Genomic DNA, 24846 nt, shown 5'->3' with positions numbered 1-24846 from the left:
ATGTTGATGCCATGTGCACCATCTTGCGCCCCTGGAGGAAAGACAGAATGGGACATCTAACAAATGAATACCATAAGTAATTATTTATCTACATTTTTAAGAGCATTAACATTTTTATTTGGAAGAAAATAGGAAGGAGGAAGAAAAGGCACCATCAGGAATGCCGTCTGGGTCCAGCCTGGGAAACACAAGAGAGGTTCCTCTGCAGGCCATCTCCTTTGGATGCCTCCTGCTATGAGAGGCAAAAAGGCAGCTGCTGCTGCGTCTGTCTTTTTCTCCCACACCATATAATCTTTATGTAGGTTGGGGTGTAACCCACAAAACCTGAATCACAACCTGGCAGAAAACCCCAGAAGTTATAAACAATCTCTGATTCCCCCCACCACCAAATTTAATTTAATTTAAACTCATTGGTTTACTAAATGTTTATCCTAAAGATGAGAGTCTGTGTGCTTAATTGATGCATCCTGTCTGCCAGTTACAAGCTTACCTGCCTGAACAGGCGTGTCTCGTTTCAGAGGTACACATTCACACATTCGGATTTATTTATTTATTTATTAGATTTCTATGCTGCCCTTTTCGAGGTGACTTGGGGCGGCATACAACGTTAAATATAACAATATATAAGAAATCTAATATCTCTAAAATATGAAAATTTACTCAAACATTTTAAAAGATCCCATGTACACTCGCACACATTCATCCAATCTAATAATATCTCATATCGGCCGGAGACAGTCTCATCACTCATGACCCCCCTGCCCACCGGCAAAGATAGGTTATTAAAGCTTTGCGAAAGACCAGGAGGGAGGGGATGGTACGTATCTCTGGAGGGAGTTCGTTCCAGAGAGCCGGGGTCGCCACCGAGAAGGCTCTTCACCTAAGCCCCGCCAGTCAACATTGTCTGGCCGACGGGACCTGGAGAAGGCCGACTGTGGGACCTAACTGGCCGCTGGGATACATGAGGCAGAAGACGATCCCGAAGATTCCTGCAATGCCTTGCATGTGGGTCAGTCTCATACTTCTCTAGAAACTGGACCAGTTTAGGATGAAAACATTATTCACTGGGACTGGGTTGTATGAACAGACCTGGTTATTTTTATTGGTTCCAAAGCTAGAACGATGGTTTGATCTTCAAGGTTCTTCATGGCTGGTGCAAATAAAGAGTTGAACCCTCAAAATTGCTACCTCGATCTCTCTTCATGAGACTCCATCAAAATGTTTGGCATTTACAAACAGATGTATGGTGTGCATTTTAATATATATTTTTAATTTTGAGGAAAGTTTTATTAGCTAAATTTAAATAATCTAAATTAGGGATGTAAAACTCAAGGCCTAGGGGCCAGATCTGGCCTATTGTGTGCTTAGATTTGGCCCAAGGGGCCATCCTGAAAACAGTGAAGCATTGGTTCGCGATGCCTCTGCCAGCAAAAATGGAGCTCGGGAGGGCTGCAGGTGGCCCTGCTGAGATTTGTTTTCTCTGGCAGAAGTTTGCAGGAGGCCACTGCAGCAAAAAATAGAGCTTGGGAGCCCATTTCCACTGACAGTGTTCGGGCCACTACAGGTCCCCCGACACAAGGGACGTCAAGCTGGCCACGCCCATCCTGGTCACGCTATCCACGGCCCCCGAAGGTCAAACACAACCCTGAGGTGGCCCTCAATGAAATCGAGATTGACACCTCCGATCTAGATTGTCAAGCAAGTCAAATCTATTTAGTACTTGGAGATTACCAGAAATCTCAGGATTGCAGATTAGATTGGAGAATTGCAGAAATATTCCAGAATGGCCTCTTTAAAACCATTTCAGTTTCTTTAAAAAAAAATTGGGGGAGGGGACTTTATAATTTTTAAAAAATGTTATTTTGTTTTGCTTTTAGCATTGTTTTATCAGATTTGGAAGGACAATGGTAGTTATCCCACAGAAATCTCTTCCAGCACACTCTCATTCCAATCTATCTCAAGAAAAAGGAATGCCTGACATAAATATCTTGTTGTTTGTAACTTCTCATTTGTCCTTGATGGAGTTGACCATGCTCTTTAAAGCAGATCTGTCTAATGTCAGTGTCCTTCAGTTACGTGGGCGGGGGCAGTTCTTGCAGTTCTCAGTAGTGGTCATTTTAGCTGGGGAATTTTTGGAGATGAAGATCAAACATCTGGAATGTAATCAGGTGTGGGATCCTTCTATGTCTTGAGGGATATCGCTGGGGGCTCATACTTGGATTTTGAGAAGGTTAAAAAAAGCATAGTATAGCATTCAGAGACTTTCTATGATGTGTTGCCTCCATTCCACCCCACTGCTGGATATATTTGAATGGTGCTAATTTTAGTGTGAGTTGTATCCCCTTGACTCACCTGAGCATCTCTCATGGTATGCATACTCCTGCAGATAGAAGATGCTATGTGAATGACTAATTTGATTATCTCACTGTCTCTGAATTATTCAAATTACTTGGAGAGATGTCTAAATAGAACATTCTAACTTCTAACTAACTGTGTCTGTTTCAGTGTTCCTTATCTTATCTTTCTAAGACTTTGTAACTGGGGAGAATTCCATAATCGGATCCACCCAGTAGTATCCTATGAACCTCAAAATGTCACATTGTTGTCATCGGCTGCCAAACGTGATGATGAAGAAATGGCCATGCATCACATCGCAACACAATCCCCACCATTTGCGCTTGTGACCCACTGAAAGGTGAAAGCGTATATATCGCAGCATACGAATCAGAGGAATTGAAACCATTTCAGGATATGTGATACAAGTTCATTGTTTGCATGTAACCCTCATGTTATATTACAAACTGGATGGTTTTAGAAAAATTACGAAAGCTGGCAGACTCTCATGGCATCCAGATATACGGTAGGTAGTATCAGGAATAATTAGTTCACATGGACACTTTCGGTTTGTTGTGCTCTAAATTATGATATAATAATTAGGAGTAACATTTTGTTCCTTACCCTGAGGGTTGTAAACCCTCAGTAACTAAAGGATCACCAACTCCCAACATCAAGGGCATCATCAGAGATTATGATGCTTGATCCCACTTACAGTCTACTCTTGTGTCTCTTTCCTATGGCCATGTGCTTAATAATTTTTACCATTTGTGAGATGAAAAAGTAGCTCAGCAATGTGGATGTGTGAAGGCAAAATCTAGTTAAAATTAGTTTCAGTTGAGATTTGCAGTTTGGTTGGTTTGGATCTCATTCCACCTTTATTGAAAAAATGGTCAAGTATGGGATTGACAAAAGAACAATTAGATAGATTCAGCTTAGTGATCGTACTCAAAGAGTGGCAATACATGGTTGCACATCCAATTGGAAGAATGTTTCAAGTGGAGTACCACAAGGATCTGTCCTATGCCCAGTGCTATTTAACATATTTATAAAAGATCTAGAGGAATGAATTGAAGGAAAACTTATCAAATTTGCTGATGACACAAAGCTAGGTGGTGTTGCTAATACTATACAAGATAGAGATAGGATTCAAAAAGATTAGACAAGCTTGAACAATGGGCTGAAACTAACAGAATGGTATTTAACAGAGAGAAATGCAAGTTCCTGAGTTCTAGCCTGATGCTTTTAACTATTGCACCAAAGTGGCTCTCAACTGGAGATTCAGCAACGATGTGTTCAGTTAGGAAAGAGATGGGAACATACATTGTTTGTGAACTTTGGAATCCAGTAAGACAGATGTGAATCTAGGAGCCCCGTCTCACTTATTCCCATTCCTGAGTGAATCCCTAGAGCAGTGATGGTGAACCTATGGCATGGGTACCAGAGGTGGCACGTGGAGCCATATCTGCTGGCATGTGAGCCGTTGCTCTAGCTCAGCTCCAATGTGCATGTGTGTGCCAGCCAGATTATTTGTGGCTTGCCCAGAGGCCTCCAGAGAGCCTTTAGGGGGATGGGGGAGGGCATTTTACCCTCCCCTGGCTCCAGGGAAGCCTTTGAGCTTGGGGAGGGTGAAACACCAGCCTACTGGGCTCAACAGAAGTTGGAAAACAGGTCATTTCTGGCCTCCAGAGGGCCTCTGGGTTGCGGGGGAAGCGGTTTTCGCCCTCCCCAGGCATTGAATTACGGGTGTGGACACTCATACATGCGTGATAGCACACACACAAGGGAAAAAAGATTTGCCATCACTGCCCTAGATGTATGTCCTTATGTCTTCTGCTCTGGATGCAGAACTGTCTTCAGAGGCATCTCATTACCTGGGAGAAAGAGACAGTGAGAGAAGAAAGAGGCTAAATCGCCTCCCTCCAGGATAATATTGCTGGAAGGAAAAAAGGAGAATGCTAAAATGCTCAGAAGGTTCGGGGTTAGAAGGATGCCTGTGGATCCTGCCTAGCTGTGAATGCATGGGAAGGTTGCTCTTACATAGAAATGTAGCTACACTGAAGCAGGGTTTCCATAGGAGGAGTTCATTTGAGCTTCCGACTTTGAAATCTGTAGCTGGAATGTTTACCTTCTCAAAGTTGAATCTGGGCGCTGAGAAAGTTTCTGATACATATATATTTAAATAACACTTTTAAAATCTGGCTATTATTTCTTTTGATAGCTAATGTGATGGCCTTTGGTGACCTCTGCGGCTGGCGCCTGCTGAACCTTAATGCTGATCACAGTACAGACCACGGTGGTTATTTGAAAAAGCAGGGTGTAATGCATTTCAGATTAAGAGTAGAAGAAAAAGCTATTCAGAGAGCCCGAGGTTCACTTTACTATACCCCACTCTATGCTGCTTTTTTTATTATCAGTAGGGGAAAAAATGAAATGAGAAAAGCACATCTTTTTAATTTCCTTCCACTATTACCTCTTGATTTGCATTCCGGTATCTCCCAGAAGAAATAAGTCTGAATTCAGAAGAAGGCTATTTAAGCTGCATGGTGTTTAAAAATTGCCGGAAGAGGTTAAGGTACCGTATATTATGCAGTTGACCTTACTAAGAAGCTACGTTAACAATTTAGGCTTATAATTTTCTCCAGTTACTTTTTGTTAAAACATTTCTCTCCCCCCCCCCCCTTCTTCTTCTTCTTTTCTTTTTTCTTTTTAATAGCAAAACTCATTATCTGCTCTAGGTACCCCTGCAGGTTAAATGCTTTGATTTCACTTAACTTGTTTGCTTAGATTTTTAAATGGCATTAAAAATTATATTAAAAGTTATCCGACTTGTACAGAATTGCTCTGGCCTTTCCACCTCCAGTCAAGAGAATTACTTTGTTTTGTCTTTTTATATATTTTTATTGCGAGAAGATAGTCGCAGAGCAAATCCTGTTATATTGAAATGTTTTTTTCTTCTTCTTTCTTTTCAGGCTTCCTTAAAAAAGAAATAATCTCCCGGTCTCAACTAAAAAAATTATAACCTTCTTAGAACAATCAAAGGTGGGGCCATTCATCTTAATGTGGGCACTTTCTTTGAGAAAACAGCAAGACAATAGATACGACCAAGACACATTTTACAGCAATTAGTATTTTTTTGATACTATGTGTAGATTGATAAGGAAGAAAATGAATTCTTCTTGTACATCAATTGGCAGTTTTCTCTCTTCGGCCATTACTATTCGTTGTGGTTAGCTCTGGCCCAACTCCTGCCCCAAGGAATGTGCAGATGGATGTGGGGGAGACATCCATATGCCGCAGACCTGTTTTGCTCCCGATGGAATCTGCCGATGAAGCCTCCTCTGACCAAGGAAGCATGAGTGACAGGGAAGAGGGGAGTTTGGCAGACAGCCCAGGAGGAGATCAATCATCTGTATCATCCTTGGATTCTGAACAAGAATTAATGACACATCCACGCATGTGTAGAGTGATGCATTGGAGACAACAACTGAAGGATTATTACAAGAGAAAATGAGGCCACCTGTGGTTGGGTGGGGCTCCAATAATTAGGGCTGCTGCTATAAATAGCAGCGTGTGGGTTTGGCCGTTGTGAAAGAGTATCTGATCGCAGTTCTTCAAGAATCGTGTGTTGCTGTTTTCTGGACTTTGTTGATTTTTCACGCCTTTGAAACTAAAGCAGAGCAACGTGTGTGTGTGTGTGTGTGTCTTACTTCGTTGGAAGAAGAAGGGGGGTGAAGTTTCTTCACAGCTGCTAGCTAAGTACTTAATGACTGCTTAAGGGAAATTGTACAGACTACCCGGTTGTTTTGGGACGAATGCTCTTTGCAATACAAAAAGAGTGCTTAGTTTATTTTGAATTTTGTGATAAAGAACATTGTTTTGAATTTTCAAATGTGTGTGTGTCTGAAATTTGTACCCTTGAATTTTTGGGAGGCTCCTACCAGAGAGCCCGGCAGAACACTATTGTGCTACTACTGTATTTCGTGGTTTTAAAAAATGCTTTATGGTGTTTCTAAACTCTTACTGATCTGCAGAAACCCCATTAATCCAACTTCCTCTACTGAATAACCGGTATGCAGATTCCATGCAACATTTAAATAGGTTCCTCTATTCTGCTGATCTATATGGGAAAGCACCTGGTAGAAACTGGCTCTATGACTCAACACCTTTAAAACAACTTTTTAGAATTTCCTTTTGGCAAATGAGCTGTGCTTCTCATTATCATCTGGAAAAGCTTGTTTGGATTGTGATGGAGAGGGTTGCATTCCAAACTTTATCTGAGGAAGTGGTGGAATCTCCAAATGTGTATTTTCTTCCACACTGCAGTTGGATTGGAATTGAATTTCTTTTTTAATTGAACATTTCAAAGGGATTCACAAACCTTTAAATGCCACTGTGATTCTGTACTGAAGGATGAGTTTTGATTAGTGGATATGCTTGGGCTATCATGCCAAAGTTGAATACTCATGGTATTCATCAGTAATGGGCAGCCAAAACTTTTATTGCCACACTGTGGGTGTGGCTTATTTTGTGGGTGTGGCTTAATGCTCATGTCACTGGGTGTTCTGCCGGGCTCTCTGATAGGAGCCTCCCGAAAATTCAAGGGTACAAATTTCAGACACACACACGTTTGAAAATTCAAAACAATGTTCCTTATCACAAAATTCAAAATAAACTAAGCACTCTTTTTGTATTGCAAAGAGCACTCTTCCCAAAACAACCAGGTAGTCTGTACAATTTCCCTTAAGCAGTCATTAAGTACTCATCCCTCAGCTGGGGAGAAACTTCACACCCCTTCTTCTTCCAACGAAGGGACACACACACACACTGCTCTGCTTTGGTTTCAAAGGCATGAAAAAGCAAGTCCAGCAACACAAGATTCCTGACGAACTCCGATCAGATATTCTTCCACAATGGCCAAAACCACATGCTGCTATTTATAGCAGCAGCCCTAATTACTGGAGCCCCACCCAAACACAGGTGCCCTCCCTTATTTCCTGTAATATGTTCTTATTTGGTCTCTTCTACGCATAATTCTGCGCTTGAATGGGTCAAAAATGTCATCGTCTGAATCAACGGAAGATAAGGGAGAGTGACTGCCTGGGCTGTGTGCCAAGCCCTCCTCTGCCGAGTCACTCCCATCTTCTTCTTCATCCGAGGAAACTAAACTCTGAACTGATTCTGTCGGCAATAACACAGGCCTGTGACATGTTGAATTTCCCCCTGCATCCACCTCCCCATTCCCTGGAGCAGGAGCTGGGCCAGAGCCAACCACAACACTGGGTAGGAGTAGCTTGCCAGTCATGTGACCAGGTGGGAGTGGCTTGAATGATCATCACCGTTCAAGTGAACTGTTAAGTCCTCGACTTACAATCTTACCAATGTTGCTCACTGGGGTAACAATTTGCTTCATGTTTCCCACACTCCCCTTCCTGGGTCACCCTCCCCCACCTCAGGCTGGGTAGTTAGGCGAATGGGTACTGCCCAAAGCATAAATGCCTCCAGAACCACTTCCACCCACGCCTTCTGCTTGCACCTCAGGTGGGAGGTGGCCACGTGAGGCTGGAGGGGAGCCGGGCGGGAGAGAGGGAAGCTCGTCTGAGGTCAGGAAGGAGTAAGAGGAAAAAAGCAAGGAGTGCAGATGCAGCAGCAGCATCAGGGGAAAAAAGGAGAGCTGAGCTGAGACCAGTAATCCAGGAAGTGAAAGCCGCCAATCAGCTGGAGCTGCATACTCCAGGGCATGGGGTGAGGTATCATCAGTACGCTGATGATACCCAGCTTTACATCTCCACCCCATGTCCAGTCAACGAAGCAGTGGAAGTGATGTGCCGGTGTCTGGAGGCTGTTGGGGCCTGGATGGGTGTCAACAGACTCAAACTCAACCCGGATAAGACAGAGTGGCTGTGGGTCCTGCCTCCCAAGGACAATTCCATCTGTCCGTCCATTACCCTGGGGGGGGGGAATTATTGACCCCCTCAGAGAGGATCCGCAACTTGGGCGTCCTCCTCGATCCACAGCTCACATTAGAAAACCATCTCTCAGCTGTGGCGAGGGGGGCGTTTGCCCAGGTTCGCCTGGTGCACCAGTTGCGGCCCTATCTGGACCGGGACTCATTGCTCACAGTCACTCATGCCCTCATCACCTCGAGGTTCGACTACTGTAATGCTCTCTACATGGGGCTACCTTTGAAAAGTGTTCGGAAACTTCAGATCGTGCAGAATGCAGCTGCGAGAGCAGTCATGGGCTTACCTAGGTATGCCCATGTTTTGCCATCACTCCGCAGTCTGCATTGGTTGCCGATCAATTTCCGGTCACAATTCAAAGTGTGGGTTATGACCTTTAAAGCCCTTCATGGCATTGGACCAGAATACCTCCGAGACCGCCTCCTGCCGCACAAATCCCAGCGACCCATTAGGTCCCACAGAGTGGGCCTTCTCCGGGTCCCGTCAACTAAACAATGTCGGTTGGCGGGCCCCAGGGGAAGAGCCTTCTCTGTGGTGGCCCCGACTCTCTGGAACCAACTCCCCCCGGAGATTAGAACTGCCCCTACCCTCCCTGCCTTCCGTAAAGTTCTAAAAACCCACCTTTGCCGTCAGGCATGGGGGAACTGAAACATCTCCCCCGGGCATGTACAATTTATGTATGGTATGTTTGTGTGTGTGCTTGTTAGTATATTGGGGTTCTTTTTAAACTTTTTTAAATATTTAAATTTATTTGAATCTATTTGGATTTGTACGATTTGTTTATGCCTTGTTGTGAGCCGCCCCGACTTCGCGGAGAGGGGCGGCATACAAATCTAAATAATAAATAAATAAATAAATACTCATCTTCATTTCCGCTGGTGTAACTGCGTTCCACCCCTCCTGCCTGCTGCCCACCCCTGGTACTCATAGTACTCAGTACTATGATCAGCACTCATAGTAAGAATGTCTGATTGGCTAGTTCAGGAAGAATGTAATACTTCTCTATCCCACAGATGCTTTTTCAAGCGACAACTGGACTTTCTGGTTTTTATTTGAAAACATTTTATATTCCATCTATAAGTTTCTTGGATGAGAAGTGAAATGCCTTCAAAGAAAAATCAGAAAGTCCAGTTGCCGCTTGAAAAAGCACCTTTGGGATTGAGAAGCATAATGGAGACAGTATTTCCATAGACCAGTGAGGCCAATCTTTTTTGCTTCAGGTGCTGAAAGTGTATGCAGGCACGTTATCACACATGTGCAAGTGCCCAAACCCATTATCAATGCCTGGGGAGGGCAAAAACAGCTTCCCTCAAACCTTGGAGGCCCTCTGGAGGCCAGAAATGGCCTGTTTCCCAACTTCTGATGGGCCCAGTAGACTCATGTTTTGCTCTCCCCAGGCTCCAAAGGCTTCCCTGGAGCCGGGGGAGAGTAAAAACGCCCTCCCCTATCCCCCTGGAGGCTCTTTGGAAACAAAAAACGCCTTCCCAGAGTCTCTGTGCAAGCCAAAAATGAGCTGGCCAGCACATACATGCACGATGGAGCTGAGCTAGGGCAATGGTTCACGTGCCAGCAGATATGGCTCTGCATGCCACCTGTGGCACCCGTGCCAATGGTTCGCCACCACTGCCATAGGCAATACTCCTGCCCTTTAGCAATTCTTTGTTCTAGTTAAATATGGGTGGCCCTGTAATGCCATCCAAGCATTTTTCAACAGTTGGAGCCCACCTTGATTGATTTTGAGGTCTTTCAGAAATGCTGTAGAACAATAGGGTAGGGTAAATCTTGGCTCTCCTAAATGTCATGGTGACATTCAAGACCATTTCCTACTGCACGGAGCGAAAACGTGTAGCACAGAGCCTGCTGCAATCTTTTTTGGTAAAATGAAACAAACTTTACCTTTCAGTCCTGCCCACTTTTGTAAGGTGACATTTGACATGCCGATGTCAGTCACTGCCTTCAACCTAATGAGCATTCAAACTCTGGAGCAAGACAACTGGAGCAAAATTTATATTAGGCTCCTATTGAGAATGACGTTTGTACTGAGTCAACGGGAACAAAGTCAAATCTACTAAACCCATCAGAAAAACTGGCATTTAGTTACATAAGATTGCCAAACAAAGAACTGACAATAGATAGTTTTGTCCTATCACTCCCATCCCTGGGGCTAAAGCTTTGTTGGCTTTGAATTCTCAGAGCAAACCCCTACTTAGCATGTCCATTGCCATGTAAATGGTAACACTTCAGGGGTGGGTTCCTCCCAGTTTGGAGTAGATAGCCTGAATTGATAGCGACCCACTGGTGACACAAGGATGGTGTCCTGGATCCGGTTTAGTCCGTGCCGGACCATGGGTGTTGCCATCTTTTTTGGTGAATATTTATTGATTGATTGATTGGATTTGTATGCCACCCCTCTCCGAGGACACGCAGCGGCTCACAACATATATAAAAACATAGTAGTACATCTAATACAATTAATATAATTAAAAAACCCTAAAAATCCTAAAATAATTTAAAACATTCATTATCATTCACTCTATAAAACACACTAAGAAACACTTGTTAGTCAGGGGGAAAGATCTAATGACCCCAGGCCTCCCGTCTTTAAAGATGAGTCTTTAAACTCTTTCGGAAGGCAAGGAGGGTGGGGGCAGTGCGAATCTCCAGGGGGAGCTGATTCCAGAGGGCCAGGCCCCCCACAGAGAAGGCTCTTCCCCTAGGTCCTGCCAGCCGACATTGTCTGGCTGATGGGATCCTCAGGAGACCAAATCTGTGGAACCTCACCGGACACTGGGATTGATGCGGCAGAAGGCGGTCTCAGAGATAATTTGATCCTATGCCATGTAGGGCTTTATAGGTCATAACCAACTCTTTGGATTGTGTCCAGAAACCAATCTGCAGCCAATGAAGTCCGCACAGTGATGGTGAGATATGGTCATGTCTTGGAAGGCCCATAACCGCTCGCACGGCTGCATTTTGGACGATTTGAAGTTTCCGAACACTCTTCAAAGGTATCCCCATGTAGAGAGGCCTGTCTGCTCCTGGGTTAATACTGACCTTTATTTCTTCTCCCAAAGCATGGCTGCTCAGCTGCTCAGCTGTGTTTCGGGCTGAATCCTGCTATTGAGCATACACAGGAGCAAAATCGCACAAGGGGATGTGAGCGCATGTGTGACACATTGTGATGCAAACTGGTGGTGAAGGTAAGTGGAAGTAACACTTCTCTTCCAAATCTTATGAGATAGATAGATTCACTTTTGAGTCTTGGAAATAACAAGGCTGTATGTTGATAGTCAGGACCTTGAATTGTGGACCTTGAAAGGTGCAAAAAAGGGCAACAAGTATGATCAAGGAAATGGAGCATCTCCCTTATGAAATCAGATTGCAACACCTTGGTCTCCTCAGCCTTGAAAGACGGCATTTAAGAGGTGACTTGATCTTAAGTGTATAAAATCATGCATGGGATAGAAAAGGTGGATAGAGAAACATTCTTTTTTCTCTATCACACAATACTAGGGCGAGGGGGCACTCCCTAAAGCTCATAGGTAAGAAAGCGAGGACAAACAAAGGGAAATATTTCTTCACCCAGAGGGTCCTTGGTTTATGGAATTTACTTCCAGAAGAGGTCGTGACAGCTGTCAGCCTTGATAGCTTCAAGGCAGGCTTAGACAGATTCATGGATCCCAAGTGTATTGGTGGTTATTGAAACGGATATCCAAGTGCTGCCTCTATGTTGGTTGAGGCAGGCAGGATTCCCTTGAGTACCATTTGTTGGGGGTCAGGGGAAACGGAGGGTCTTGCCTTCTCTTTCTGGTCAAGATCCACATGTACAATTGGTGGGCCACTGTGTGACACAGAATGCTGGACTCAATGGGCTTTGGCCTGATTTAGCATGGCTCTACTTATGTTCTTATGTAATTGCACTTTCAAGCTCAAGTGAATGTTATGATGGGAAAAACTGGAGTTCTTATCTGCTTCTTGCCTCATCAGTTTTAACTTCAGAGCAGCTTCACACAGCGAATTGCAGTAGCTCTACTTTGAGATTACAAGAACCTGAGTAACTATGCTCAATGCTCTTTGGCTCTGGATGTATTGTCATGCCCACCCATGTTCCATCTTTGTGAGCTTGCGGGAGGTGTATGCACAGGCCTGCATTTGACGGGACAGCTCCCACAACAGCGTCACTAGCATCCGCCTGAATAACTAACGGTGGTCCTGAGTCAGGATGCAAATATCAGGGCTCAACAGAAAATTTTGTCTGCATTGACCCCTAAATCCAACCTTTAATTGCATCCTTAAATTTCTCGTGCAGATTGATTATTCTTTACTGCCTTATTTCCACTTGTTTGCATACGGTGTCATTTGCTCCACCTTCTATTGTTAGCCAAAATGTCTTTAACGTGGAATAAGATCTTGATGTCACTCTTCTTTAGAGAAAAAAAAAAAGCCAGGCAGCACACTTAAAACCTGCTTTAAGAGATGAAAATTGTCCCCATCTTCAATAGTGAATGTTGACATGAAACCTAATGAGGATATCAATTGTCATAAGTGTTAATTTGAGCTGTTTATTTTATCATCAACATCTACCTCCCTTGAGACAATGGGGGGTAGCTTAAGTAGCATGGCGGAAAATACTCTGCTTCAAAAGCAGTATTAGTTTGATAATGTATAAATTCCTGTACACCAGCTGTGCGCCTAGATTATTCATGCAAAGGCAATTAATACCATTAAGGAAGGAACGCAGGCATTCTCAGAGATTGCCGGGAAATGTGAAGTGACATTTTTCTTAACCCAAGTTCTTTTTCTCAGAGTAAAATGCAAAAGGAGCGTTTTGTCTTGCGAAGGGCAACCACAGATGACCTGAGTCTATTCAGCCACAATTCTGACTTGCCATAGGTGGAAGTTATGCACCAGCTGTCTTCTCAACTATTTGCTAAATATGCTGCTTGCATGGTGAAACCTCTACAAAACTTGACATTTTATTCCAACTGGAGGGTGTTGTCTGCAAATGGAATCTTAATTGGACATGAAAAAAAGAAAGTTGTCTGCCCCTTTCCTTTAAGAACACCATTAATTTAAAAAATATATAGTCTAAAAAATACCATGCACCAGTTTATCTGAAATCAAACTTTGTTTAGCCCTACTATTCTTGCTTATGGGATTTTGTTCCATTTTTTAAAAAAAAAAATAACATCCTTTTCTAGTTTTCTACTTAATTTTTTTATTGATTATGTGCCACCAGATCAATGTCAGTTCCTAGCAACCATATAGATTTTCTCCATTATGATCTCTTCCTAACTTGGTCTTTCCAAAGGTCCATTCACCTTGCTCCATCCACCTTGCTCCTGGTTGTCTTCTCTTTCCTACTACCTTTCTCAGAGTTTACTCCAGAGAGATCTTGTCCACATTAAATCATGTGGTCTGAATAATAGAATAATTTGAGCCTGGTCAATTGTGCCACAAGTTGAGAACCTTGAATCTCCCTTTAGATTTGTATTTTAAGTAAATTGGGCAGCCTATGATATAAAATGTCAAGGATTAGTTCAATCCTGATATTCCATTATGTTATCATATAAGAAAAGAAGCATGTTAAACAGTAATGAATGCTGAGACATAGGGTGTTAACTGCAACCTGATTGGGCCAAAGCGTTATAAAATGCAAAGCAACTTTTACAATGATTGTTAGCTGTTGTTAGTTTCTAGCTGTTCTTCTTGGTAATATTGTTAGTTGGCTGGCTGGAGCAGTTTTGAGCGTGAGTTAATTATTGAGTAAGAGCTGTAATGTTCATACGGAGAAATCTGGATTGGTTTAGTATCTAGATGTAAGTAAGCTTTACTGTATACAGTTTGTTCTTGTAAATAGAAGACTAAGACAGAAGATACTTTGAATGCACTGAAGAGTAAAAACTGTTTACTACTGTTTTCTAAAAACGTGTCTTCGTTATTTTTCTGCATTGGTTCCTAAATTGCCACATTATAAATCCTGGTATCTTGTCAAGTCCTACTGCGTGGCTCTGTATATCCGGACATAAACTAAATCAAATCCAGTTATTTTCTACAGTAACAGCTGAAGCCTGAATTTTGGGATCAGTGAAAGTACTTACTACTAGTAGCAAAGTCCAATGGCAAAAGATAGTACCTATGACAACAAATTAAAAAAGATTAAGATAAAAGTGGCACATGCCCCCTTTTTAAATAAACAAGGAAGGTATTTTATTTGGCAATTACATTTAATTAGTGCACTTTATTTACATAAATCATAAACCATCTCCTTTTAGCATGAAATGCAGACCAAATATTAACAGAAACCTGTAATTCAATTACATGCTAAGTAAAATAGATAAAATATTTTTTTATGGGACAATGCCTAACACACGAAGAAATAAATTAACACTTGCATATACTGCCTGTTAAAAAGTGCAAAATGATTCCTGAAAATTAGAAGATATTTTGTAAAGTTTAGTCTAGAAATACCACTTAAATTAGCCAACTGGGCAGCTGAGTTAAAAGATTCCAGGAAAAATATTTCCTTGGACAATTGTGCAGATTGTGCTCTTTTCGAATTTGTATTTTCCCACCTGCTTTCAATTCTGTTTTTCAAAACCACATCACTTTGTTCTAACAATGGGTAAAATCTTGATTGGCAATTAAAAAGAACACCAAAAAAACCTCCTCTCATAGTGAAATCTACATGATAGATACTAAAGTATTAAGGACTGGGCCAGTCTTAGGACTTCTGAGGTGGCCACAATGCTCAACTGCTGTAAGGCAAATGTGGTTAGAGTTGACTTTTAAAAAATATATTTCTCTTGCAGGGAAAAAAAAGGCTTTAAAACTATGCTCTGAATATGAAAAACATGGTATAGGATGTTACTGTATGTATTTTTTTTCCTGCTACTAATGATTTTTGCTACTAAAACCATGTAAGCTGAACATGCAAATCCATAGGGCATTTAATTTTGTAGTGGATCAGACATTTAGCTTCTTCTATTAGCCAAGGAATCTGCCCATTACTTTTTTTCTTAAATATTCATCTCAACAGCTCTTGGAATCCTCTCCATTTTTGAATAAAGACTTCTATTATGTACAAAACTTTTTACACGAATGTAGAGTGTACAATCTTGGCAACCTCTCGACTACAGATCATGTCCTCTCCATCAGCCAAACTGCTGTTTCCTGGGTGGTAGGAACATTGTGCATTAATGACCAAAGATCTTACGGTAGAATTTGTTGTGGCTTCTCTCTGCAGTGGCAGTGCAGTAGCAAAAAGAGAGGGATTGTTCTTAGGAACGACCTTGTATTGGAGAAAGAGGGAGGATATAATCCCTGATGCTTAGGTACGCCTTGGCTCAAGACGGTGTGACATCTGTGATAAAGTCCTCTGATTATCAATCACATTTAATTGACGGACATAACCCCGGAGATCTTGATGGTTCTTATTTGCTTGAGATGCATCAGGACCTGATGAAACAGGAATGAAGAGCTAATGGTATGCTTAGTCAAAATGAAACATAAGCCATTTGTTACACGTGGTTCTCGACTTCCAACTGTTCAGCTAGTGACTGATCAAAGTTACAACGGCTCTGAAAAGTGTGACTTATGACCGATTTTCACACTTACGACCTTTGCAGCATCCCCATGGTCATGCGATCAAAATTCAGATGCTTGGCAACTGGTTCATATTTAACACCATTGCTATGTCACGAGGTTGTGTGAAGATCACTTTTTGTGATCTTCTGACAAGCAAAGTCAATGTGGAAGACAGGCTCACTTAACAATGGAGTTACTAACTTATCAACTGCTGTGATTCACCTAACAACTGTGGCAAGAAAGCTCGTAAATTAGGGCAAAACTCCCTTAACAAATGTCTCACTTAAGAATGGAAATTTTGGACAATTGTAAATTAAGGATTACCTATAAGTTACTATTAATCAGACTTATATTTCCACTGAGGCTCAAGGCAGTGAGTTACTTTACCTTAAAATTACATTAACATTAACATTATTTTGACTGATACTGGAGAATTACGCATTATCATTTTATTAGCAGAGATAATATTTTTGATCTGTCAAAAATGGCCTCTATAATTTCAAAGCTATCTTCCCTTCTCTTCCAAAAACCTAGGAAAGCTGATCTCAATAGCATTTCATTCTACTTTTAGTTTTTACACATCGTCTGTTTCCAATCTATGACACTATACACTGGTGAAAGTGATGAAAAAATGTCATTATGACAACAGAAGTATTGCAATACTTACTGAAAGGCAGGCTCCGACAAAATCTCACTGTCTTAATAGTATTTGAAATCATGCGCTGAAAATAGAGGGGGGAGGAAATCACCAAAGAAAGAAAATTTAAGCATCAATTCTATTACATCCTGGATTTCTAAACTGGAGCTTATTGGCATCAATGTGTCTCTGGACATTTCCATTGTTATCTATCTCTTTGCTCTACTTGATACCTACCCAGAAGAAAAATCCCAAAGATTAAACTAGGGATAATCGATAATAAATTTTGGGGATAATAAACATGCACAAAGCCATTTCATATCTTATCTTCTGATATAACAATTTTGTAAATAGTCCAATTTCCCAAATTACTATTTTTAAAAGCACATACTACACCTTTTCCAAAGTCCATATACCCAACACCAACAAAGTTCCAAATGTCAGGGAACTTTGTTTGATAAGAAAGACATTATTCAGGGCAGATATAATTAACCTAAGGTTTCTCTAATTGGTTTAGTTCTTTATGTGCAATTCTCTTAATGAGTCCATCATTCTTGAATGTGTATATACTGTATTAGTGAAGGGCTACCCAATTTTTTCACTACCATACTGTGGGCGTGGCTTATTTTGTGGGTGTGGCTTGATGATCATGTGACTGGGTAGGAGTGGCTGGCCGGCCATGTGACCAGGTGGGAGTGGCTTGACACTCATGTGACTTGACCAAGGATTTTCCAAGAACCTCAAAACAATGCCCATATCAATGGACTCAAAACAAGCAGATCATCGAATTCATCCACATCCTAGAAGTGAGCAGCTGTAGAACAGTCAAATGACAGAAACATGTCACTTAGAATTTTGAAAGCACATTTTGAGTATTGTCATAAAGGTGCCTTCATGATTAAAATGGCCACTCACAAAATAATCACTTCCACAATCAAAGGCAACAATCTAAAGTGTTCCTTGCTACTTTCAAAGCTTAAGTGAATATCCCAAAATGCTCCATTCCACATAGCAGTCTTAACCTCCTTCCTGCAGACTACCAAACAAAATCAAGGTTTCTGGCAAAACCTTAGGTTTCAAGTATTACAGTGATCCCTCGAGTATCGCGAGGGTTACGTTCCAAGACCCCTCGCGATACTCGATTTTTCGCAATATAGTGGTGCGGAAGTAAAAACACCATCTGCGCATGCGCGCCCTTTTTTTCCATGGCCGCGCATGCGCAGATGGTCTTTTTACTTCCGCACCTGGCCCAGGGAAGGTTCCTTCCGCCGCCCAGCAGCTGATCTGCTCGGCAGCACCGCAAAGGGGAAACCCCGATTTCGGCTCCTCGCTGCTGCCGCGCCCGCCGCTTGTCCGGCCGCCGCTTGTCCGGCCGCCGCTTGTCCGGCCGCCGCTTGTCCAGCCACCGAACTTCCGCGTTTGGCTTTAGGACTCAGCTGGGAAGCGGCGCGGCTGTTTTAAAAGGTCGCAGCCGGCCTGGGGGGCTTCCCAGCACCCCCCCCGAACCCGGGTTGGGGGTTCGGGGGGGTGCTGGGAAGCCCCCCAGGCCGGCTGCGACCTTTTAAAACAGCCGCGCCGCTTCCCAGCTGACTCCCGAAGCCAAACCCGGAAGTGGTTTTTTTTTTAATTAATTTTTTTAAAAATCGCGATATAGCGTTTCGCGAAGATCGAGATTGCGAAACTCGAGGGATCACTGTATACATTTTATTTTTCTAAAGCAGGGCTCCTCAAACTTGGCAACTTTAAGACCTGTGGATTTCAACTCCCAGAATTCTCCAGCCAGCTATGAAGACCTCTGTTCTTGAGAATGCTATAGCCATTCGGAAAGGAGGAGGAGGCAGAAACCCAGATCACGTGGAATGAATTCTACATCTTATCTCCTTATACTTTTCCTACACACTTTTGTCTGTAGCAGAATTGCCGGCTTTGGGGTTTTTAAATGCTTTTGAGAAGAACACAGAGGCTGCCCAAAGAAGACACACTGCAGTCTACGGAGAGGGACGGCATACAAATCCAATAAATTATTAATTATTATTATTATTATTATTATTATTTTCTTTCAACATGTTTGGGTGCAAATTGGGTGTCCTGGAGTGGAGCTCCATTTTCGCTGCCCCAGTGCATTTCCCCCCGATCCGGGCAGTAGCCCACCCATGTACTGTATGTAATATCCTCTTCTTCCTCATTCATTTCATTCTAAATTCAAATTAGCATGCAGAATGCTGGTAAAAATCTATTTCTAGGAACATTTTAAAAATCCTTTGGATGGGGAAATATCCCCAAAGAAGAGGTTATCAAGAAAATACTAGATTGCGCTGAAATGGATATGATGACAAGACGGTTAAAAGACCAAGTAGAATCAGAATTTTATGTAGTATGGAATAAAGTGTACATATGGATAAATAAGAAAAAGAAGAATGAATGACTTATATTTTGTGTTTTACCTAGGTTATAAACGAAAGGGTTTTTTTTTGTATACAAGATTAAATATAGTTTCTTCTTTTCATTTAAAGTATTAAGTTGATTTAAAGTATTCAAAAGGTATTCTTTTTTGGTATGGAAATTTAACTTCTAAAATAAGTAGGGGTATTGCAACCCCAAATCTATGTTAAATGTATGTTTGTTGGTTTTGTCTTTTTATGAAAATTTCAATAAAGTTTATAAAAAAAAAATCCTTTGGATGGACCAGAGCAAGTTTATTTTATACAGCATTATCCTACAGCCATGATGGTGAACCTATGGCACACGGGCCACACTTGGCATACAAAGTCATATCTGAGGGCACTCAAGGCATTGCCCTATGTCAACTCCAGTGCGCATGTGTGCATTGGCCAGCAAATTTTGGGCCTTGCGGAAGCCCATTTTTCACCGTCTCCAGGCTTCGGGAGGCTTCCCTAAAGCCTCTGAAGTGTGAAAAAATGGCCCAATGGGCAAAATAGTAGTCCATTTTTTCAAACTTCTGTCATCCTTGCGGTAAATTGATTTAAATCAATGGAATTTTAATTTATTGTCATTTCACTTGCCTTCCTGTTCAGCCGAGTTATTCTAAATATCAAGGAAGAATGGCTTTGGACCAGACTACCTCCGGAACCGCCTGCTACTGCACGAATCCCAGCGACCGATAAGGTCCCACAGAGTTGGCCTTCTCCGGGTCCCGTCGACTAAACAATGTCGTTTGGTGGGCCCCAGGGGAAGAGCCTTCTCTGTGGCGGCCCCGGCCCTCTGGAACCAACTCCCCCCGGAGATTAGAATTGCCCCCACCTTCTCTGTCTTTCGTAAACTACTCAAGACTCATTTATACCACCAGGCATGGGGGAGTTGAGATATTCCTTCCCCCTAGGCCATTACAAGTTATGCATGGTATGTCTGTGTGTATGTTTGGTTTTATAATAAGGGTTTTTAGTTGTTTTATTATTGGATTGTCACATGCTGTTTTTATCGTTGTTGTTAGCCGCCCCGAGTCTGCGGAGAGGGGCGGCATACAAATATAAATAAATAAATAAATAAATAATAATAATAATAATAATAATAATAATTATTATTATTAATTCCTTCCTATCAGGAAAGCAACTCAAGCAAATGTTAACTTGAAGAAAGCTGAATTCACATATCTGTTGCACACCATAACAAATATAACGGCGGCTCTCAACTCTATTTTAATTATAAGGCTGTTTCTGAAACAGTAATTTGATGATGCAGGGGTAGTTCTTGATATTGATTTATACTGAAATGATAGTGGGTCTTATGGTATGTCATATAAGGGACAAGATAATAACAATGGAGGCATTTCTGAAAGAGCAGCCAAGTACAACACTGTGTACCCACTGAACATTCATTTACTTTTACGCAGTGTGTTTTGAAAATGGTATGAGGGAAAACTGAAGATCTGGATCCCTCCGAAACAGAACAGATAGATAAAGTCACGGCAACTCTGGGTTGGCTTCCCTATCCAATCACCTCCTACATCTAGCCCTCCACCCACAGTTCCAGTCTAAATCTACAGCTTAGAATCATGGCAACAGGCCAGCCACATTACCTGCTAATCCGTTTCTGGACCAGGCTTCAATATTTTTTTAATAAATATTCATACATATCATACAAAAACTGCTGTTTAAGTCACACTTTTTGCATAATCTCTATGTTTCAAAAATGAAAGCATGCTTGCCCCTTCTTTTTCCCCCTATAAGGATCAGTGTGTGGGTTCCTTTTGTTCAGACCCATAAAGCCTGAACAGTAATATGCGCACATTCGCTAATCCTCATTTCACACCTCAAGGGTGAAGGGCCCCAGTAAATAGGAGAACCAGCAGTTTGATGGCACCGTTCTGAATTGCCAGTTGGAGGAATTTCTGCTTTAAGAATGCCCTGGGATGGTTTGTGGCAACGCAGTGGGGTAGCAAAAATGGAGCTCCACCCCAGAGCACCCAATTTGCACTGAAAGATATTGAAAGAAAATGCAGTGCCCATAGTGTGGTAGTAAAAAATTTGGTAGCCCTTCACTGTTTGTGGCTGGGGGGGGGGGGGGTTTGCAAAGGAGTATGGCACAGTTTTGGGGGAAACCCTGAACTGAGAAAAACCCTGTCAGCTGAGGAGCAATTTGGGGAACATCTGTGCCCCTTTTCTGTCGTTTCAAGATGTCCATCATTGTTCCATCCATTTCTAGACACATCATCTCTCCTTTCATCTATGCTGCTGCCTACGATTACTCAGTCCATGGAAGTGGCACAAATTTGAACTGCATTTATTTTCCCACTGGGTCAAAAAGATTGCTGTTTGTTGGTGTCCTTTTGCACATCGGTCAAGAATAACAACACAGAGAACTCTTCTCCTCTGCCTTGAAATGGCATCATTCCTCCTGCCGTGTCTGCCTTTGACCGGTATGGTCTTAAGTCAAAGAAAGCTCACAGAATATAATCATTTGATCAATGGAAAACAACCTTAAGATTTAAGTGGGCAGAGTCTCCCAAATAACAAGCAGACCACAGATGTAACACAATGTACAGGGCTTTGATACAAGACACGCTACAATAGAGGACATTAGGTTTTGACATAAGAAATACCACAATAGAGTGATACCTTGTCTTACAAACTTAATTGGTTCCGGGATGAGGTTCTTAAGGTGAAAAGTTTGTAAGACGAAACAATGTTTCCCATAGGAATCAATGGAAAAGCAATTAATGCGTGCAAGCCCCAAATTCACCCCTTTTGTCAGCCGAAGCGTCCGTTTTTGTGCTGCTGGGATTCCCCTGAGGCTCCCTTCCATTGGAAACCCCACCTCCGGACTTCTGTGTTTTTGCGATGCTGCAGGGGAATCCCAGCATCGCAAAAACGGGTGCTTCGCTGGCAACGGAAGTACGGAGGTGGGGTTTCCCAGCGAAGGGAGCATCAGTGAAATCGCAGCATCGCAAAAACACGGAGGTCCAGAGGTGAGGTTTCCCATGGAGGGGAGCCTCAGGGAAATCCCAGCAGCGCCAAAACAGGTGTTTCGCTGGCAATGGAAGTCCGGAGGCGGGGCATACCAGTGGCAGCGGTGGGTTTGTAAGGTGAAAATAGTTTATAAGAAGAGGCAAAAAAATCTTAAACCCGGGGTTTGTATCTCGAAAAGTTTGTATGACGAGGCGTTTGTAAGACGTGGTATCACTGTACATTGCATAAAATCTAACCATAATCAACAATAGCAACGCAATAAACCTGTACCCAAATCTTTCCCAACTATAATGGTGAAGATGAAAATTATTTTATGCGACACATTCTACCCACATAATTTTTCATATGGGCTAGTTTCAAAAATTATGTCATCAACATCTAGTGAGGACGAGGATGTGTTTTATGTCTTTAATTTAAAATAAAAATAGTAATAGGAAAAAAATTAGTCATCAGCATTATGAAGCGGTACAGACTTGAATATTTGCTGCTTTTGGAAAAAGATGGAACCTACAACACTCTGGTTAAATCTTGGACACAAATTGGTGACAGGGAAAAAATTAAGGGTGATGCATAATCATGGAAGGGAAATTGCCTTGGTTTCGTTCATTCAATGAATAAAGCAAGAAGAAATGACGTGTCAAAAAGACATTACTTCTGGATCCATTGAACTAAAATTACTGATTGACTGATAACAAATAAGTTTTCTTGGCAATGGGATCTTTTGCAACTTTGAATTAATTTAACATCTGATAGCTTTTTGCTCCAATGCCTGCCCACTAAGGCTCTTTTTTGTCCAGCAATAGAAACCCACATTCCAAAATGAAAGCTATTATTTTTCCATTGATTTGTCACTCATCAAAACATTTGCTTTGGGGATACGCATTACTTACCATTTTTTCAAAGTTCACCAGATTGTCAATAAAGGTCTTGTTACCTTCGTATGTAAACGTCATGTCTGCAATATAAATAAATCCATATAAACAGCAGAAATATCATTTAGGGAATATATATAGAAAGAAATACAGTATACAGTATATAGAAAGAAACCCGGATATGCCAAGACCTATTGCTCAAAAAAAATAAAGGGAACACTCAAATAACACATCCTAGATCTGAATGAATGACATATTCTCATTGAATACTTTGTTCTGTACAAAATCGAATGTGCACAACAGCATGTGAAATTGATTGTCGATCAGTGTTGCTTCCTAAGTGGACAATTTGATTTCACAGAAGTTTGATTTACTTGGAGTTATATTGTGTTGTTTAAGTGTTCACTTTATGTTTTTGAGCAGTGCATATATGTATGTATGTATGTATGTATGTATGTATGTAAGTATGTATGTATGTATGGTCCTAATACATCTACTTGAAGTATTTTCTTATTAAAAACAGTAATATTTAACATATTTTCATAAGCCTCTGCTTGCTAGATAAGTTAATGTTTAGATATATAGGAATACTGTATATTTTTCCATCTCTGTGAGTTGAGAAACTACAGAGACAAGATCACATGTCTAATTTAAAAGATCTCATTTTTTAATTCATCTCTCCCCCCCCCCCCGTCCTTTAGCTTGTTACCTTTGATGAGTAAAGGCATAAAGGGAATAATAGGCGGTTCCAGTTTAGCAACTGTGAGTCTGTAGGCCCTATGGTTTCTTGAAGGATCCTAAAAGAAGGAAAGGAAAGGAAAGAAAGGGGAGGGAGGGAGGAAGGGAGGGAGGAAGAAAAAGAAAGAAAGAAAGAAAGAAAGAAAAAGAAAGAGAGAGAGAGAGAGAGAAAGAAAGAAAGAAAGAAAGAAAGAAAGAAAGAAAGAAAGAAAGAAAGAAAGAAAGAAGAGATATTGGTCAAATTCAAAGATATGTAAATTACAGCCATCTTTTTAGAAAGGAGGATTAGTGTCTGAAGAATATTTTTTTAATTTAAAAAAAGGCTAACCATCTATCTGCAGCGAAAGTGGCCCTGTGGTTATAATGTAATGTGCTTAATTTTCTCCTTCTTTGTGCATTTGCTGATTCATCTCTAAAAACTATAAAACTAGGATTCTGTAAAAATAGTGCATGAATAAATTTAAAGTAGGGATATCTAAGGAAATATCTAACATTTTTTAGATTTCCCAGATCGACTGTAAGTAGGACAGACATTTTCTCAGAAGAGGTTCCCTGAGAGCGTAATTTATTAGTCATATATGCTTGTTTTATCACACTGTAATGGGATCATAAATTCTTTAAAGTCACACAAGGACACATAAAATGTAGAAAGTAGAGGGAGTTCGGAAATAAAATGTATGCAGAATGTGCCATGCATAGAATAAAATCTGTATTGCCATTTACCATTAAGCTTTCAAACTCTGCATAGATCTTCTTGAACTTGCTTGGAAGTTTCTGCCAAGTAAAAACGAAGAAAACATGGGATCCTGTATCAAATATAGATTGCATGATTTTTCTGAAAGCACAAGGACAGTTCAGTTGCTGGTTCATATTGTCTATGCCAACAGGCAGCATGCCCTCCACCGGGCCTTTTTGTAGGTGAGTGGAGTGACTTTGCCCATCTTCACATGAAGGGAGAAAGTCCCTTGTTCCTAGTTCTCTAACAGGTCTGAGAGGGCAGAAAAATCGTGTTCTTCCACCGCTCATTTACAACAAAGCAGCAGTGAAAAATACAGCAAGTTTCCTAGCAACCAGATTATAAATAGAGAACTCTAAAGCTCGCAGCAGATTTAGTTGCAGACCCCAAAATATCCTGGGAAATAGAAAGCGCTTTGCTCCTTAGTTCACAGAAGTTAAACAGCCGCAAAGAAAATTACATTCCGATCTGGATTTCCCATCAGGTTTCTGAGGAAAGAGCCTCTTTCCGTGTTCCTGTTGCTCCCATTTTTAACCACATCCCCATGTACAAT

At 41.6% G+C, this 24846-nt stretch overlaps 1 protein-coding gene across 1 annotated transcript in view; it reads right to left on the bottom strand.

Annotated features, from left to right (window-relative positions):
- Positions 1-14482: 14482 nt before the first annotated feature.
- The window catches only part of RAPGEF4 (Rap guanine nucleotide exchange factor 4), a 95587-nt gene continuing 85223 nt past the window's right edge, over positions 14483-24846 (bottom strand). Inside the window, exons 22-26 of the mRNA XM_070731767.1 lie at positions 24281-24331; positions 23529-23616; positions 22838-22902; positions 16552-16606; positions 14483-15755 (exon numbers count right to left, since the gene is read on the bottom strand). Coding sequence (XP_070587868.1) covers positions 15628-15755; positions 16552-16606; positions 22838-22902; positions 23529-23616; positions 24281-24331 — 387 coding nt within the window. The 3' untranslated portion in view covers positions 14483-15627. The remainder of the gene's footprint in view (positions 15756-16551; positions 16607-22837; positions 22903-23528; positions 23617-24280; positions 24332-24846) is intronic.

The sequence above is a fragment of the Erythrolamprus reginae genome, chromosome 1, assembly GCF_031021105.1.
Source record: "Erythrolamprus reginae isolate rEryReg1 chromosome 1, rEryReg1.hap1, whole genome shotgun sequence".
In the NCBI taxonomy this organism is placed as follows: Eukaryota; Metazoa; Chordata; class Lepidosauria; order Squamata; family Dipsadidae; genus Erythrolamprus; species Erythrolamprus reginae.
This window is presented reverse-complemented; position numbering and strand designations above follow the sequence as displayed.